Source organism: Lepidochelys kempii, chromosome 2, assembly GCF_965140285.1.
Source record: "Lepidochelys kempii isolate rLepKem1 chromosome 2, rLepKem1.hap1, whole genome shotgun sequence".
NCBI classification, from domain to species: Eukaryota; Metazoa; Chordata; order Testudines; family Cheloniidae; genus Lepidochelys; species Lepidochelys kempii.
The window spans coordinates 24,609,664-24,628,537 of NC_136381.1; the positions used below are offsets into that span (position 1 = coordinate 24,609,664).

At 43.8% G+C, this 18,874-nt stretch overlaps 1 protein-coding gene across 2 annotated transcripts in view; it reads right to left on the reverse strand.

Annotated features, from left to right (window-relative positions):
* The window catches only part of COL14A1 (collagen type XIV alpha 1 chain), a 174,755-nt gene that overhangs the window by 34,607 nt on the left and 121,274 nt on the right, over nt 1-18,874 (reverse strand). For both annotated transcript variants that reach the window (XM_073330233.2, XM_078851428.1), the window contains exons 37-38: nt 5,393-5,446; nt 4,724-4,819 (exon numbers count right to left, since the gene is read on the reverse strand). In XM_073330233.2, coding sequence (XP_073186334.2) covers nt 4,724-4,819; nt 5,393-5,446 — 150 coding nt within the window. The remainder of the gene's footprint in view (nt 1-4,723; nt 4,820-5,392; nt 5,447-18,874) is intronic.

The window sequence follows — 18,874 nt, forward strand, 5'->3', positions numbered from 1 at the left end:
TGTTGTAGCCGGCATCACAAGCTATTTACATGCCGGATGTGCTAAAGATTCATATGTCCCTTCATGCTTCAACCATCATTCCAGAGGACATATGTCCATGCTGATGACGAGTTCTGCTTGATAATGATCCAAAGCAGTGCAGACCAATGCATGTTTACTCAACATCTGAGTCAGATGCCACCAACAGAAGGTTGATTTTCTTTCTTAGTGGTTCGGGTTCTGTAGTTTCCACATCAGAGTATTGCTCTTTTAAGACTTCTGAAAGCATGCTCCACAGCTTGTCCCTCTCAGATTTTGGAAGGCACTTCAGATTCTTAAACCTTGGGTCAAGTGCTGCAGCTATCTTTAGAAATCTCACATCGGTACCTTCTTTGCATTTTGTCAAATCTGCAGTGAAAGTGTTCTTAAAATGAACAACATGTGCTGGGTCATCATTCAAGACTACTATAACATGAAATATATGGCAGAATGCGGGTAAAATAGAGCAGGAGACATACTATTCTCCCCACAAGGAACTTAGTCAAAATTTAATTAACGCATTATATTTTTAATGAGTGTCATCAGCATGGAAGCATGTCCTCTGGAATGGTGGCCGAAGCATGAAGGGGCATACAAATGTTTAGCATATCTGGCATGTAAATACCTTGCAATGCCGGCTACAAACATGTCATATGAATGCCTGTTCTAACTTTCAGGTGACATTGTAAATAAGAAGCTGGCAGCATTATCTCCCATAAATGTAAACAAACTTGTTTGTGTTAGCAATTGGCCAAACAAGAAGTAGGACTGATTGGACTTGTAGGCGCTAGATAATTTTACATAGGTTTTTTGAATGCAGTTATGTAACAAAAAAAATCTACATTTGTAAGTTGCACTATCATGATAACGAGATTGCATTATGGTACTTGTATGAGGTGAATTGAAAAATACTATTTCTTTTATCATTTTTACAGTGTAAATATTTGTAATAAATATAAGATAAAGTGAGGACTGTACACTTTGTATTCTGTGTTGTAATTGAAATCAATATATTTGAAAATGTAGACAAACTTCCAAAAATATTTAATAAATTTCAATTGGTATTCTATTTTTGAACAGTGCGACTAAAAACGTGATTAATTGCAATTAATTTTTTTGACTTAACTGCGATTAATCGAGAGCCCTAGTGGAAACACATTCTTTTCCCTGTGAGTGAATCTGCTTCTCTTTGACACTCAGGGAAATGTCCTATAGAGATTAAATCAACAGAGTTCTATAGAAATTAAACAGGTTTCTATAGAATATACATGATTAATTACAAAGAATATCCTTTCTATAGGATGTTTTTAACCAGTCAATAAAATTCCACAGCAGGAATATAATTCTCTATTAAATGCTATAGAAAGGATTGGAAATTATTCTTACAGCCCATATATTCTTTATTATATTCTCTGCTAAAATAATCAAGGATATATAATACTCCTGGGAGAATTCTGTGCCAAAAAATTAGAAATTCTGGAAACATTTTAAAATTCTGCATATTTTGTCAAAATAACACAATATAATCACACCAGTTTCAATTATTTTGGTAATTTATTTCAAAATACCAGTCAGCAAGTATGTCTGTAACAACACAGACCAAAAAAAAAAAATTCAGGAAATGTTTTTTGACAAATAGATTCCTTACTTAGGCATATTAATACAGAATTCTGAGCAATAATTCATTTAAACTACAGTACAGAACCATATTTCCTGCACTCCACACTCCTGAGAAGAAGTGCAAAGGCTTGGGGGAGTCAGGGATAATGGAGGAGCTGAGGGAGAGGGAAGTAATTGCTGGGAAGAAGCCTGGGTATGAACTTGAAGGGTTGTTGGGTATGGGTAGGAAAAGTATGGAACAGGTTATTTTGGGGGGCAGGGAGGGATTGTTAGGGAGCATCCCCCATGGAGACCTTGGCTGACCCCTAGCCTCTCCTATTCAGTCAGGCACATCTGCTCCTGTCCCCAGGTGTCCCTGTACCCCCAGGTGTCCTTGCACCCCCATCTACATGTGTCCCTGCACCCCCACTCAGACACCCACTCCCCCCATCCCCATGTGTCCGTGCACCCCTCCCCTGTCCTCATGTGGCTCTGTGCCCCCACTCAGCCACCCCCCATGTGGCCCTACATCCCTCCCACATCCCCATGTGTTCCTGTACCCCCTCAACCAGCCCCCACCCTTCATCTCCATGTGTCCCTGCACCCCATCCCCATGTGTCTCTGTGCCCCCACTCAGCCATCTCCCTTCCCCCTGTCACTCTGCACCCCCCATGGCCCTGCACCCTCTCAGCCAGCCCTCTCCCCTCATCTTCATGTGTCTCTGCGCCCTCTGGCCTCATGTGTCTTTGTGCCCCCACTCAGCCATCCCTCTTCCCCCATAGCTCTGCAACCCCTCCGCCCATGTGACCCTGTGCCTCCACTCCCATTCAGCCCCTGTCCCAGTCTGGCTTCACCTATGAGCCCCTATCTGATCCCCCAGCAGCCCCACGCTGTCTGTCTCCCCATATCCCCTATCTCCTGACCTGGCCCAAAAGGCGCTGTGAAGAAGGCAGGTTCTTTCTCTTTCCCTATCATGGCTGGTGTTTGCCAGGAGCAGCTGCTCTGTTCTAGCACCATAGCACCCTCTGGTGAGCTAAAGGTGGAACTGCAACAACTTTTCAGCAGAAGCTATTTTCTGCAAAAAAACCCAAAACTGTGCGGCACGTGAAATATGTGTGCGCGCAGTGGTGCAGAATTCCCCCAGGAGTAAATATAAGTCTGTGAAAGGGAACACTCATTCCCAATGCCACCAAGTGGTCAGGCAGGGCTGTGGCAGGCTTTTTTCTTTTTATGGCACTCCCCTTTTTATGGCCACTCTGGCTCTGCAAAGATCTGCCCCTTCAGTAACTCAGCCCTCTGGCCAGGTCACACATTCAAGTTCAACCCTTTCAGGGTATATGTAGAGGGTCCAATAACAGGGTAGATTTCTGGATTAGGCAAGGGATTGGCTTCCCCTTAACTTGGGGCCTCATGGTTCAGACCTTCTATCTTCAGGGATCTCCCTCAGCTAGATTCCCCATTCCAGAGAGAGGCTTCTAGAGCTGGCCCCTCCTTAGGGGCAGGTAGGGGAACCTGGGCTGACCCTCTCCAATGGGTCTCTAATCTTCACTGAGTCACAAATCCCTCCTTTGCTGGCTTGGCAAGGTCATTACAGCCAGCTTTCAGGCTCCTGCAGTGCTCTTTCCCAGGAGATCAGAGCCCACCTCAGCTGTCTGCAAGCTACTGAGCTACTCTGCTCCCCTGTAAGCTCCTCATCTAGCCTGTGCAAGCTTTACAGGTGCAGCGGGGAGAAACATCTGGGCCCAAAGCAATTCTGTAGTCCCTTCCCTTCCAGTGTGGGGTTTGTACAGCCCATGACAAGGTGTTAAGAATAATTTCTATTGAAACCTGTTTAATTATATTACTGTTTTGAATCCGATAGGTTGGTTAAAAAATTCTGTAGAAAGAATACTGTACTCTATTAAATTTGTTTAGATTTTTCTACAAGGAAAAGGTGCTGGGTTGATAGTCCTTAAGGCCTGTGTATATCCATCCACACGAGATTTATTATTGTATATTTTAATACATTATTATATATTATCTATTTTTATAAGTAGATGTGCAGAATTCAATGTTTTTATAATTTTAACAGATAATATTGATGTTTAATTTTAAGCATTTTTTTGCTATTTACATTTTCACAGTTGCACAAAAATTATGGGTTTTAAGTTGCTTTTTTTCAATTTTTATCAATTAACATAGTCGCAGGAAATTATCAGAGGGCCAGACAATGGGGAGGTCAGACAATCATCATCATCTAATGACAGTCAATGCTGAAATTCAAAAAGTTAAATCTTTTATAACCATTAAAACACAAATTGCCAACATCCCAAGTCAAAATGTAGGCAGTAAATATCCTTAAATCAAACTCTAATGAGTTCTCCAGCAGCATTTTTCTTACTTTGTCAGCCTGTAAATTTCAGTTATTATGGATGGAAACATTTTTTCATCAGTTTGTGTGTGTGCAGCAGCATTTACTGATATTTACTGATAAAAATCTAATCCTTCCAAGCCTATTTATAAGACAGCATGGGCATTGGAAGTGTAGGTTTTTTGCACTGCTGATGTGTCTCAACATTGGTATTGAGAAACCAGCCCTAAAATAGTATTTCTGGCTCTATGCCTATCAATTCACTCCCTGGCCTCTCCGATGAGGCTGCCAACAAGTGTACCAGTTCGTGCCAGTTAATTTAGGTGATTGAGGTGGTTTTGGTATGTGAACATCTCTCCACTAGGGACTGCACAAAGTCACAAAAAATCAAACAACCAAAAAAATACTATGTTCTAAGTGTTCCTGCCACACACTCCAGCTCGCAGCATTTTTAAAAACTTTTATCTAGATTTGGGTCTGACCCAAACACCTGTGGTCCAAACTGTCTCAAGGTTTAGTGAACTTCGGATCCCAATACATATCTGACTGTTGGAGCTGGCTCCTATGCCAATCGCAGGTTAAACCCAAATCCATGATCCAGACACCTCAGATTTTGGTGAATTTCAGATCTGGATCTGGACTTTGTATCTCAGTCCTAGCTCTAGTTTTATCTAACCTTTTGGTACAACCTAATGTACGGGTTCTGGCAAACTCCTGTGACAAAAGTAAGACCACAGTTGTTCATTTAGGACTTACTGGAAGCCCTTGAATAGAAAGTCCACTTGGCCCTTGGGGTCCTGGATGGCCTTGGGGTCCTGGAGCACCAACTTCACCACGAGGTCCATCTAGGCCCTATGACACCAAAAGGGAAAACATAAAGGCCACAAGTTTAACTCCTACTGTACATAAGAAGGAAGTGTCTGTGTGCAGAATTAAATACCAATAGATTCAACAGCACCTAAAATATGAGTTAACGTGCTGACAGGACAATAAGGCTCCTATTTACAAAGGCCTGATTCCTTTAGGCATGCAAAAAGCCACAAATATATGCTGACAGCAGCAGCACTATGCATTTTACTGCCCCTGACCCAGAAACAAACATGATGTGTAGCCAGTGTGATCCAGGAGACCTGGACGCTGTTCACCCAACAAGCACCAATGGCATCTGGCTACACCCTTTCCTCAAGAACATCAGAGAAGTGAGCTGTAGCCCATGAAAGCTTATGCTCAAATAAACTGGTTAGTCTCTAAGGTGCCACAAGTCCTCCTTTTCTTTTTGCGAATACAGACTAACATGGCTGCTACTCTGAAACCATTCTAGATTTAAGCTCATTCAAAAAAAAGAAAAAACTCTAGATTTAGACACAAACAGACAAACGCCAAAAAAAGGGAGCATGTTACAACGGTTTAGTGGTGGCAGATTACCTTTGGACCTTGATCACCATGATGTCCCTTTGGGCCTCTGACACCCGGACCACCCTGTAAAGCACACGATTAGTGTTAGCAGAAAAGTGAATCCCACCAAAAAAACACAAGTTCTTTCTTCTTCCTGAATCATATTGATTATTCTATTCTTGTAGGCCCCAATTCAGGAAAGCAACCCTACTCAGGGAACTACCTAGGTGTGTGCTTAAGTCCTACAAATTCATTGGGGTTTAAAGCATACGCTTAATAGCAGTCCTATGTAGGGATGGACTTGAGCTCAGGAAAGTACGTAAGCCTGTACCAGTGCATTATAAGGCACTAGCCTATAATGCACTAGGATCAAAATGTTGCTGCAGGCAGTGACCCACCTGGATACACAGGTCAGCTTTTTTTCTTATTGTTAAAATGCTCTCCACATCTGCTCTTTCCAATATCATCACACTGGTAAAGGCAGACTTTCCAATGATTCTAGTAACATTTTTATCAGATAAAACCCCCGAGAGACCCATTGTGTTTGCTATGGTTTAATTTCAGAGCCATTCAATTTCTCGCTCCCCATTTCTCCTTTTTTGCTTTCTTCACAGATGCCTGAATCTTTTAATCATTTGTTAACCAATTGCAGTCTAAATCTTTTGTTAACAGTATCGTATGGGACACTGGAATTGTGCATTTCTAAAGATGACTGCCTTGAATATGTTTCTGATATACATGCAAGACGTGTCTTGCCCTCTTGGATGATTTTAAAGAAATATTTATTTTTACTTTTTTATATTCTTGTAATAAAATATTCACTGATTGTCTCTCTCTACCCCACCCTTGGGATAATGTTTATCTTTTTACAGTGTGAGCATTTCAGGGCCGGGCCAATCTCTGTGTCTGTAAAGAATCTAGTACAATTAGACATCATTCCTCCCCAGGGTGTGGGGAGGTGCTACAAAATATCAAATAGATAATAAAACAATATAGCAAATGGGACTACTAAGAAGATATTGGCTTACAAGCCAAGCCAAGTAATGTTCACTTTGAGGGGCAAGAAATCAGTGTTCTTTGACACACAAAGTCAATATATGCATTATGACATATCAAAATTATATTACAGGTATGTTAAGCTTGCAAAATCAAGCACTCGTAAATTCAGAAATGCTAGAATTAAAGCTGTCTGTGCAACTTTACTTCCACTTCCTTGTGTGTATACACCACAAACATCTTTAATTACATGATCACATACTATTTTCCCACCCTCATCCTCCTTTGCTCCATGTCTCCCCAGTTCCACTCCCTCATCAGGTCCACATCCCAGTAACTGCCTTTCCACCCCCTCCCTGGCTCCTCATCCTGATCTTGTCCAGCTATTTGCCTGCTGCCCCCCTCTCTAACCAGGCTGGCTTCTCATAACCTGCCCTTCCATCAGGCTGCCTTCTCCTCCATGCTGTTTAGGCACTAGCCGGTAAGGGACTGAAAGCACAGGAGAGAGAGTCTCTCTGCTCTCAGTTCCTGTACCCAGTGCCACAGTGGCTTCCAGAAGGAGCAATTGCATGGATAGTCCTGGTCAGCCTCTGAAGCCTGGGGATGGGGCATACTCAGCCCAGATGAAATCTTCAGAGAATTTCACTGAAATTCTAAAAATTCTAAAGAGCTTGTGTGAACTGAGATTTTCAGAGGCTCATAATTAGGTCAAATTTGGGTGAATTTTCACAGGAACAGCAAAAGACATATCCCTGACAGCAGGGCAACACTCTTATCCAAGTTCAAGTCCTTGCTCTAAAGAATGGAGATGCTAGAACCTCTCAATGAAACAACCGTACGAATTTTTTTAAACATAGTCAAAACAACATGCTTTTCCCTAGTCTCATTCTGAGAAACAGATGACATTTTTTGGATAAAACTTAAAAAAAACAAAAAACAAAAACAGCCTGAAGCAGACACATATTTATAGATTTTGTGGCCAGAAGGGACCATTGGATCTACTCTGATCTCCTATGTAACACAGGCCATAAAAATGTCACTCAGTTATCCCTGTTTTGAGCCCAAGCACTTGTGTTTGAGACTAAAGCGTATCTTCCAGAAAAGCATCCACTCTTGATAAGAAGACATCAAGAGCGGAAGAATCCAGCATATCTTTTGGTAGATTGATTATTTGAACAATCACCCTCACAGATAAAATTTTTTGCCTATCTTCTAATTTGAATTTGTCTAGCTTCTGCGTTAAGGCCGTTGGTACCTGTTATGCCTTTCTCTGCTAGATTAAAGATCCCTTTAGTAGTCAGCGTTTTCTCTCCATGGAAGTATTATCCACTGTAATCAAAGCATCTCTCAGTCACAGCCGGTTCTAGAGCGGATGAGCACAGCTGTCACCCTAAGTACCAACTTCCAGGGGGCACTGAACTGCTGCTGTGATTGGCTGGCCTTTTTTTTTTTTTTTGGCTCAGCCGCCTGGGGCCGGGGAGGCCAAAAACATTTATGCTCCTGTTCTGAAGCCTCTTTTTAATAGACTAAACAGACTGAGCTCTTTAGCCTCTCATCGCAAGGCATTTGCTCCAACCCTCAAACATTTTTCAGGCTCTTTTCTGCACCATCTCCAATTTTTCAACATCTTTTACAATGTAGGCACCAGAACTGGATGCAGTATCCCAGTATAGATTTCACCTGGCATGGAAAATTTCAGTCCAAATGGTTAGTCTGGCAAAGTTACAAGCAACTATAAACATGGAAAGCGTCAGGTAACCTGAATTAAAGGCATCACTACATGTGCTGCCTATAAATTACATACTTTCTAAAGGTTTTCATGAGAAATATCCTGAAATTTCATCATAAATGGTTGTGGATAAGTATAAAAAAATTTTAAAGGTCTTTTTTTGAAGCTGATCTTTGAAACTAGTTGCACATAAGAAAAAAAACCCTTGGCTTTAAAAAGAAAAATTCACAAGATGAGACAGGAAGTTTCTCTTCTTTATTTCCCTGAAACAATGTTGAACCAGACAGCTAGCACATGTGAATTTCTGATTCTTAATTAGGTTATAATAGTTTTGTGTTGTTTTTTTATTTAGGCCACTAACTTCTTCCAGAGATTCATGAATCCTACCTGACAGGCTGACAAAAAATATATCTACCTCATAACTGGCCAAAGCCTACAATGATATGAGTCCAGTGCAGTTATTCTTATGCTTTATTTTGGGTGTAGCTACCAAGTAACTCTGCTACTGAACTGTATTATCTATTATGGTTAAGAAGAGCAAATAATTTTATTGGAAAATTAGGTTTTTGTGATCCCAGATATCCATATATTTTCTATGTAGTATTAACAACAGATACCCTTCTAATCAAACCTAAATTTATACAAAGGATGCCATGGGAAGCATTTTTCATACTGAAAGAATTGATAAAAATTAAGCAGATTTACTTGCATTTTCACTTTCCTGATTATCCAGATGCCTTTTTTCTAGGACACTAATTTAATTCATATACATAGGAAATTAAACTTCAAAACACAGTTGATTGCTGTCTAAATTAAAACAAGACAATGGAATCGTTTTTCCATTGCAGCCAGATTTATTTTTTGTTTGAGTGAGATCTGTTATCTCCAGTGAAATATTCACATAAAAAAAAGGCTCCCTGAGAGCTCTTCTTCAAGTCTGCACAGCTATGACTTGAGGGGTTTAAAGCTTTCACGAATGAGATCTTTACTAAATTTAAGTCTTTTTTTTCCCCTGTATGTCTTAAGATTTTTTCTTCTTTATGTATGAAGTGGTTAGGGGCCCAACTTCAACAGATGATTAAATAAATAATTTGCCTCTGGAAAAATTGAGAGAGATCACTAGAAGTATTTAAAAACAGATTATACATCAGGAGAAACAAAGTAAATTAAAATCATACTCCAGGCAAAACTGTTTGGATTAGATGATCCAGGAGGTCTTTTCCAGCCTATCATCTATGATTCTATGAAGAGCTGTGTGTGTTTTTTAAAGTTATGTACACCCTGAGGAGACAGAAGTATTCAATACTATAAAAGAAAATGTACTTAATCAATAAGAGCATTAAAACTTTATTATACACCTTATTATTTGTATTTTCTTAGCTCTTTAGTGTATAACAACAATTTGCTGTTTCACAATGTTCTATTTTATTAATTTATATAGTGCCCATTTTTTCCACATTTCAGTATTGTGATATAAAATGTCAGAAATAGTCAAAGAAAACATAATGCTACCTACAATGGGCAGCACTGTGATCACCAACAATACAGCAATAAAGAACCCATCAAACACAAAGAAATGTAAAAAGGGGTTACCCACCATGTAGTAACTTGTGTTCTTTGTGATGTGTTGTCCCTATGTACAGGGCACTTCAGGTTGCACGTATTTTATGTGCTCACAACTGGAGATTTTTCCCTAGCAGTGTCCATGTGGTCCAAGCATGTGCTTCCACTCTGCTTGTACTCTGCACTGAGGGAAATAAAGGGGGCAACCTTCTCAATCAGTAGTTCCCAGTAAGGGGAAACCAGACAGTAGGGAAGGAGGGTGGATAGTACACTACACATAGGAACAACACATCCAGAACTCAAGTTACTATCAGGTAACTCCTCCTCCTTCTTGCTCAAGCAATTGTCTCTCTATATAGTGCATTTCAGGTGAATCACAAACATTGTCTTTATCAGGAAGCAGGGGCGCTGGAATACTATGATACAACAGATTGAAGCACTATCCTGCCCAGAGAGGCTCCAGAAGCAGCTGCTTGCATCAGTGCATCGCATTCAGCAAAAGTGTGAGCAGAATTCCAAGCTGCTGACATCTGTGGAGCAGCAATAGGAATGTCTCTAAGGGAAGCTACCAAAGCTGCCTGAACCAGGGGTGGCAGGTTTGTATAATTTTTGGTGGTGCCCAGAACGGGTCCAAGTCCCCCCCACACCCACCTGCCTAAGGCTCTGGAAGGGAGTTTGGGTGCGGGAGGGGTGCGGGCTCTGGGCTGGGGCAGGGGTGCAGGAGGGGGTGCAGGCTCTGGGAAGGAGTTTGGGTGCAGGAGGGGGTTTGGAGTGTAGGCTCTGGGAGAGAGTTTGGGTGCAGGAGGGGTGCGGGCTCTGGGAGAGAGTTTGGGTGCAGGAGGGGTGCGGGCTCTGGGAGAGAGTTTGGGGGCTGGATGCGGGCTCTGGGCTGGGACAGGGGGTTGGGGCGCAGAAGGGGGTGCGGGAGCGGTTGGGATGCTGGGTGCGGGCTCTGGAAGGGGGTTTGGGTGTTGTGTGTGGGCTCTGGGATGGGAGAGAGGGGTTGGGGTGTGGGAGTGTGTGCAGGGTGGGGCCAGGGATGAGGAGATTGGGGTGCAGAAGGCAGGCTGCTCCAGGGCTGGGGCGGGGAGCCAGAGAGGAGGACTCCCCCCAGCCCTCTCCCCCCCAGCAGCAGCAAGCTCTGGGGGAAGAGGGAGACCCCTCCCCACCCACCCCCCCCCAGCATGACGCTGACCCAAGGCCCCCCAGGCTGCTGCTCAGGAGGCCAGCCAGGATAAGTCCCCCCACCCAAGTCACCTGCCGGGGGGAGGGGGCTGCTATGCATCTCTTCCCCTCCTCCCTCCACAGGTGCAGCAGCTGCCTCAACCTGCCCCCGGTGCCGCTCTCTTGTAGCCAGCAGCAGCCAGCAAAGGAGTGCAGCGTGGAGCTGCAGGGGGCAGCCGCCCACTGTACAGGGCAGGCGGGGATGCTCAGGGGAGGTGTGCGAGGGTGGCAGGTGGGATACTCTGGGGGAGGCGCACGGGGGTGGCAGGCAGGGTCGGGGAGAGACCCGGCCCCAAACATTAGTGGAGCCAGGTCCCCTGGGCCCTGAATTTGCTGGAGCCTGGGCACCATGGGCCCATATAACTTCCTGCGCCTGGCCTGAACTCTAGTTGAATGAGTTCTTATGCCATCCTCAAGTGAGATATCATTCATCTCATAGCAAAGTAGGATTCATCCTGGAATCCATTTTGACTGTCTCTGGGAGAAGATGGCCTCGCCTTTCACACTGTCACAATTCAGGGTATCTGCACTTGTCTTCCTTCTCCATTGTCCACCGAGGGCACTCACTCTAGGCTCCTGGCTCCTCCACCATAACCTCTCTTGGGCAGAGACCCATCTCTCTCCTGCTCCTGATCAGGGTTTTTCCAGGCTGCACAGTTCTCTGCCTAACTGTGATATCCCCAGCAAGCCAGCAACTTCTGTGCTTTGCTTTCTCTTTGAAAGCTATAAACATCTGTAATTACCAGCAGTCACAGGTTACCACACAGCTCTTTATAAGCAAGCACATTTATCCTTAAGGTGAAAATGTTGCAGAGAAAACATTACAAACCATAAAAGAACCTACATGCAGACTAAAAAGCTTACCAGAGGTCACCCCAACTCCAACTTTGGGCTCTGGTAGATGTCAGTCCTTCAAAACCCACCACTGGGTCTTCCCAGTGGTTACAAGTTTGTAATTGTCTCAGATTCAGAACCATAACCATCATGAATAGTTCAGTCTTTCCATTACTGTATATAGCTTGGGCCCTCGAACTTCAGATTCTGTGAACAGGTAATCAAAGGACAATGCTCCTCTCCTCAGAGCAGAGTTTCAAAAGGTTGGGGTTTTGCATAACTAGAAGTGGGAAATTTGCATTTGCCTCTCCATAGAGCAGTGGTTCTCAAACTTTTGTATTGGTGACCCTTTTCACACAGCAAGCCTCTGAGTGTGACCCCCCCTTATAAATTAAAAATGCTTTATTATATTTAACACTATTACAAATGCTGGAGGTGAAGCGGGGTTTGGGGGTGGAGGCTGAAAGCTCGTGATCCCTCATGTAATAACCTTGTGAGACCCTCAGGAGTCACGACCCCCAGTTTGAGAACCTCTGCCGTAGAGATTACCCAAGCAAACACTTGGACCTGTTTGTCCTAAAAGTTCATTCTTGTCTGGCAAGTTGTTCAGTCCTTTGAAGTTCACACCACATCTCTCCCCTATAGAGAAGTTGCATACAATCCCAGCCCACAATAGTAAAAAAACTATGCATTTAATACAATGAACTCCAAAGATACTTAAACTTCATTCAATACATTTTTTTCAAGGATATTGCAGGAAATTGCCACGTCTGTCACATATATGTTCTGTGGACGAGACGAGTTTAGGGGACATTTAGAAAGGTTTCATTCCGTGAAGGTAAAAAGCAAGAGCCCTAGGCATGTCCAGTGAATTCCATACCACCTCTTTTCTGCCAAAGTGGGGTTTAGGGAAAAACAGAAGGAGATGGATAGTTTGGTTGATGTGAAAATCTGACATCACCTTAGGGACAAACTCAGGATGAATTCACCTTAACCTTGTGGAACACTCTATGGAGGAAGTCAGCCAGGAGCACCCCATTCTCCCTGACTCTTCTGGCTTACACGATAAAACCAGAAATGCTCCCTTCATAGATATATGTAACAGGGAACAGGATTGCAGGGTCTTGGTGAGGGTGATTTAAAAAGATGCAATCCCCAGGGTAATACCAGTGTTGCCACAAGAAGGAAGACGCAAATCAAACCCTTCAGGAAGTGGGCAGTAACTGGATGGGAGAACACAGAGTAGGCATCTGCAGGAGGATGACATGGGCTCATTGCCAACCGGTATTCTCTGAGGAAGCTGTCAGATAACCCTTAAGGATAAGAGGTACTTCAGTATGTCTGGGATCTTAGCTTGTAAAGGGGAAATTCCTGGTTGGTTACACCAAAACATAAGTCTTTTTCTACTTTACTTAATAACATTTGCTGGCAGAATCCTTCCTACTGCTGCTCAGGATGGCCCAGACATCAGACAAACAGGCCCTCTCTAACTCTGACATCCATCCAAATACCACGATCTAAGATGAAACGTGACTGGTTTGGGATGGCAAGTCCATCCTTTGTCCTAGATTAGTATCAGATGTATCAGAGGAAGGAGGAGACGAGATTGGGTAGATAGTTGCAGAAGCATTGGGTACCAGAATTGTCAGGCCCACACTGATGCTATAAGGATCATAGAATCATAGAATATCAGGGTTGGAAGGGACCTCAGGAGGTCATCTAATCCAACCTCCTGCTCAAAGCAAGACCAATCCCCAATTTTTGCCCCAGATCCCTAAATGGCCCCCTCAAGGATTGAACTCACAACCCTGGGTTTAGCAGGCCAATGCGCAAACCACTGAGCTATGCCGCCCCTCATAGGAAAGGATGACTTGCTAGTTGTCCTGTCTGTTTTTCCTCAACTCTTGAGTTAAGAGGAGAATGGGGGTGGGATGTGTACCACAAGGCTCCCAAACATTGTATGAGAAACATGTCACCTAAAGACCCTGGCCTGCAGCCCCTCTGGAGCAAAACTCCTTGCAGTTGTTGTTCACATGGGACACAAAGAAATCCATGTATGGGAGACCCCACACCCCAAACACCTCACAGACAATCAGGTTGTGCAACTCCCACTCGTGTTCTGTGAAGAAGAGTCTGATCAGAGAATCCACCAGAGTGTTGTGGATACCTGGCATGTGGATACTGGTTAGTGTAATCAGCATGGGAATGTACCAGAGGGTGATGACCTCCATGCAGAGCTAATGAAGCCCGTGCTCCTCCTTGTTTGTTAATATAATAAACTGCCATCATGATGTCTAACAACACCTGAATTGACTGGTTGCAGATGTAAGGGAGGAATTGCTCGCAGGCTAATCTGACTGCTCTCAGCTCTAACAGATTGATGTGAAGCATAATCTTGTGAGGGGACCACTTCCCCTGTCTCTCCATGTGTGGTCACAGTCTTTGTTGGAAGTGGGGTGTTTGAATGGTACCCCCACTGAGTAAGGGAGGCTAAGCTTCTTTGGGGAACTGTGACTAGCAGGTAGAGACTGCACTTGCCCAAAGTCTACAAGCCTGGTTGCAGGCACATTTGAGGTAAAGCCTCACAAATGAATGTAGGTCTATTCAAAGCAAGGCGTGAAACAAAGCATGAATTACAGTAGCCTTCTCAATATGTAAAAGATGTAGCTAGTAGAAAAGAGATGGATCAGGATAGTAAGCAATGTGTGATAGCTTATAGGTATGGCCTAGCACGTAGTGCAGCGTATGAAAAGCTCATGATCTAGATGGGAATGGGCTATAAAAATTAGTAGACCAATCATAAAGCATGTGCTATGAGGTATTAACCAATAGTATTAAGTGCAAGTGTGTAAATAAGCTGATTCATGATTATGTACATTGTATGTGTGGTATGTCCTAGACTCACCCTCTCTGCCAGTCAACTCAAGTGTAGTTTGATTGTATGCCATTAATGATGAGTACAGAGTTCAGCTGATTTCTTGGATACCAGAGAACTGGACAAAGTGTTCTCCCAGAACTGTGTGAGGTGTTCCGGATAAACCGAGTGGAAAAGGTCTCAGAGGGTATCACAACAATGGGTCACATAAGTATTTATGGCCATATGGTTCAACAGCACCAGGCAGGATCATATGGACATTCTGGGGCTCAAATGTATTCACTGAGTGAGTCCAGTGATAGAGAGGAAGCTGTCCTCAGGCTGTAAAAAACCTTGCCCTAATGAATTCTATGGATTGTGAGGGTTCCTGGGTGGACTTCTTCAGGTTCACCTGGAGGCCTAAACTCTTGAACAGAAGCATTGTGCTTGCCTCCCACCATTTCCTGGCAAGATCATCCCTTCAGAAGTCAGTCATCTAAGGAAGGGTAAACTTCCTTGCTGACAGGGTACCACTTGCAGCAGGTACCACTGACAGTACATTGGAAAATACTCTTGGAGCCATTGAGAGCCCAAAGGAAAGAGCTCTATATTGGCAGTGCAGTTGACCAGCCACAAATCTCAGGAATCTCCTGTGTGCCAGATGAATGTCTATGTGAAAGCAGGCCACTTTGAGATCGAGGACTGTGAATGAGTTGTCTGAAACTAGTAATGAGATATTGGAGTACAGGATTACCATTCTGAACTTTAGGTAGCAGATGAACTTGTTCAGTTCCCTGCAGTCCAGAATGGGTCTCTATCCCCTGTCTTCTTGGGGACGAAGAAGTACTTTGAGTAGAACTCATTTCCTCTTGAGGTAGAGGTACCAGATCTACTGCCCCCAGTTCGAGGAGTCATTCTACCTCCTGCAGGAGGATGCTCTCATGAGATGGGTCCCCAAAAGAAGATGGGAAAGGGGGTTAGGGAAGGAAGAGAACTGGATGGTGTACCCCAAAGAAATAACCTCTAGTACCCATCTGTCAGTTATGATTTCTGCCCAGGCATGCAGATAATGAGAAAGTTGGCCTCCACAGGCAGGGGAAAGACCAGAGGGGTGGGGCAGATCTTGAGACACAGTTGGTGCACATTTCTTAAAGTTGATTTGTATACCTTCAAATCAGCGGCACTGCTATGGGTACCCGCATGGCCCCACAGTGTGCCAACATTTTTATGGCTGACTTAAAACAACGCTTCCTCAGCTCTTGTCCCCTAATGCCCCTACTCTATTTGTGCTACATTGATGACATCTTCATCATCTGGACCCATGGAAAAGAAGCCCTTGAGGAATTCCACCATGGTTTCAACAATTTCCATCCCACCACCAACCTCAGCCTGGATCAGTCCACACAAGAGATCCACTTCCTGGACACTACGGTACTAATAAGCAATGGTCACATAAACACCACCCTATACCAGAAACCTAATGACCGCTATACTTACCTACATGCCTCCAGCTTTCATCCAGACCACACCACACGATCCATTGTCTACAGCCAAGCTCTACGATACAACCGCATTTGCTCCAACCCCTCAGACAGAGACAAACACCTACAAGATCTCTATCAAGTGTTCTTAGAACTACAATACCCACCTGCTGAAGTGAAGAAACAGATTGACAGAGCCAGAAGAGTACGCAGAAGTTACCTACCACAGGACAGGCCCAACAAAGAAAATAACAGAACGCCACTAGCCATCACCTTCAGCCCCAAACTAAAACCTCTCCAGCACATCATCAAGGATCTACAACCTATCCTGAAGGACGACCCATCACTCTCACAGATCTTGGGAGACAGGCCAGTCCTTGCTTACAGACAGACCCCCAACCTGAAGCAAATACTCACCAGCAACCACGCACCACACAACAGAACCACTAACCCAGGAACCTATCCTTGCAACAAAGCCCGTTGCCAACTGTGTCCACATATCTATTCAGGGGACACTATCATAGGGCCTAATCACACCAGCCACACTATCAGAAGCTCGTTCACCTGTACATCTACCATGTGATATATGCCATCATGTGCCAGCAATGCCCCTCTGCCATGTACATTGGTCAAACCGGACAGTCTCTATGTAAAAGAATAAATGGACACAAATCAGATGTCAAGAATTATAACATTCAAAAACCAGTCGGAGAACACTTCAATCTCTCTGGTCACTCGATTACAGACCTAAAAGTCACAATATTACAACAAAAAAAACTTCAAAAACAGACTCCAGCAAGAGACTGCTGAATTGAAATTAATTTGCAAACTAGACACCATTAAATTAGGCTTGAATAAAGAATCATAGAATCATAGAATATCAGGGCTGGAAGGGACCTCAGCAGGTCATCTAGTCCAACCCCCTGCTCAAAGCAGGACTGATCCCCCATTTTTGCCCGAGATCCCTGAATAGCCCCCTCAAAGACTGGGAGTGGATGTGTTATTACACAAAGTAAAACTATTTTCCCATGTTTATTTTCCCTCCTACTGTTCCTCACTGTTCTTGTCAACTGCTGGAAATGGCCCACCTTGATTATCACTACAAAAGGTTTTTTTCCTCTCCTGCTGGTAATAGCTCACCTTACCTGATAACTCTTGTTACAGCATGAAGTGAGCTGAAGCTCACAAAAGCTTATGCTCAAATACATTTGTTAGTCTCTAAGGTGCCACAAGTACTCCTTTCCTCTCTTGTATGTCTCTTCAGCTTCTCTTGCTTTACTTCCATTTATTCTCTTACTTATCTCTTCTGGGCGGTCTTTTAACTTCCTCGTCTTTGTCTACATATTCTTGTGGCATAATAACTCTTTTATTGCTCTCATTCTTGTTGAATTCTCTTCATTAATTCTTCCTTCTCTTCAACAAGCCTCCATCTATTTAGTTAGAGCCATTCTTTCTTAGACCTTCTCATCCCCGCTGTAGTAATGGCTGCATCCACACTTGCTTCTTTGAAAAACTGCCATTGTTCTTCTATGTTCTCCATCAGTGATGTTAGATCTTCAGATTCTATCACTAAGTTGCAGCTTAAAATGTGCCTTCACAGCTGGATCTAACAACTTTCTAGCATCATGCATACCTTCTGCATTGCCTGGTGTTAGCGTCTTTATTTTTATTGTCCCAATAACAAGATGGTCACTTCCAACAGCAGCACTCATTTAAACCCTGGCATTGAACAGTGATCTTCTCCAGCACTTATTAATGATCAAGCTGTCTCTGGGTGAAGCCATCATTTGATTTCAGTTTCAGTTTATGTCTTTCCTTATGTGGAAATAGCATACCCCCAATGCAGAAGTCAACATAATGTTCTCCCCATTGTTAGTCTGTCCTGGGATGCCATGTCTGCCCATAATGTGTTCATACCATAATGTGTTCATATCCAATATTATCATCATCACCAATTTGTGCATTTAGATCTTCCCTGAGGATAACAATATCATATTTGCCAAGGATGCTGTGCAATCTTTCAGAGAAACAGTTGAACCCAGGGGTTGGCAACCTTCGGCCCATGGCCCATCAGAGTAATCCGCTGGTGGGCCGAAAGACAGTTTGTTTACGTTGACCGTCCGCAGGCATGGCTCCCCGCAGCTTCCAGTAGCCGCAGTTCACCATTCCCGGCCAATGGGAGCCGAGGGAAGTGACAGACTCCTCCTGCTCCTGTTGCTATTCTTCCCCATGCTACTGAAGTTGTGGTTCCTCAGAAGGCTGAAGAAGCTTCTCTTCTATCCTAGGAGTCCTAGGCATGCTGGGGTCCTTGTGCGACAAGGCAGTTATACTGGATGGTAATTACATGGGTCTTCCAAGGCCCAATACTGCCACTAAAAGAACTCATAGCCCCTCACTACCGGGCTGCAGCAGGAAGGGTACCAATGAAAATAGGGGTAATATTCCGTCACACAGGAGTAGTTAGAAATGCTGGAAACTCCACCCCCGCAAGCAGTGCCTCAGGGTATAGTCCAGGACCGGGTGTCCATCGTAGTCCTTTTCTGACTCTGAGGAGTTGATCATGGAGAGGGAGTCCTTAATACCAGAGGAAATGGTGTTGATCTGCCTCTACTTGTTGATAGTAACAGAGACAGTCTGGCTTGACCCCTACTTGTAGATGAGGATGAGTATCATAACAAAATAGTACCGACTGAAGTTCTGGGGCTGGGCATTGTGGTCTGAAGTGGAGAGATGACTCCAGTTCCGGGAGCAGTAGAAGGTCTTCCAGAGTGGAGCAGTGAATCATAGTTGATGGAGTCATTTTCATAACTCGGGTCGTTGAAGTAGAGGGT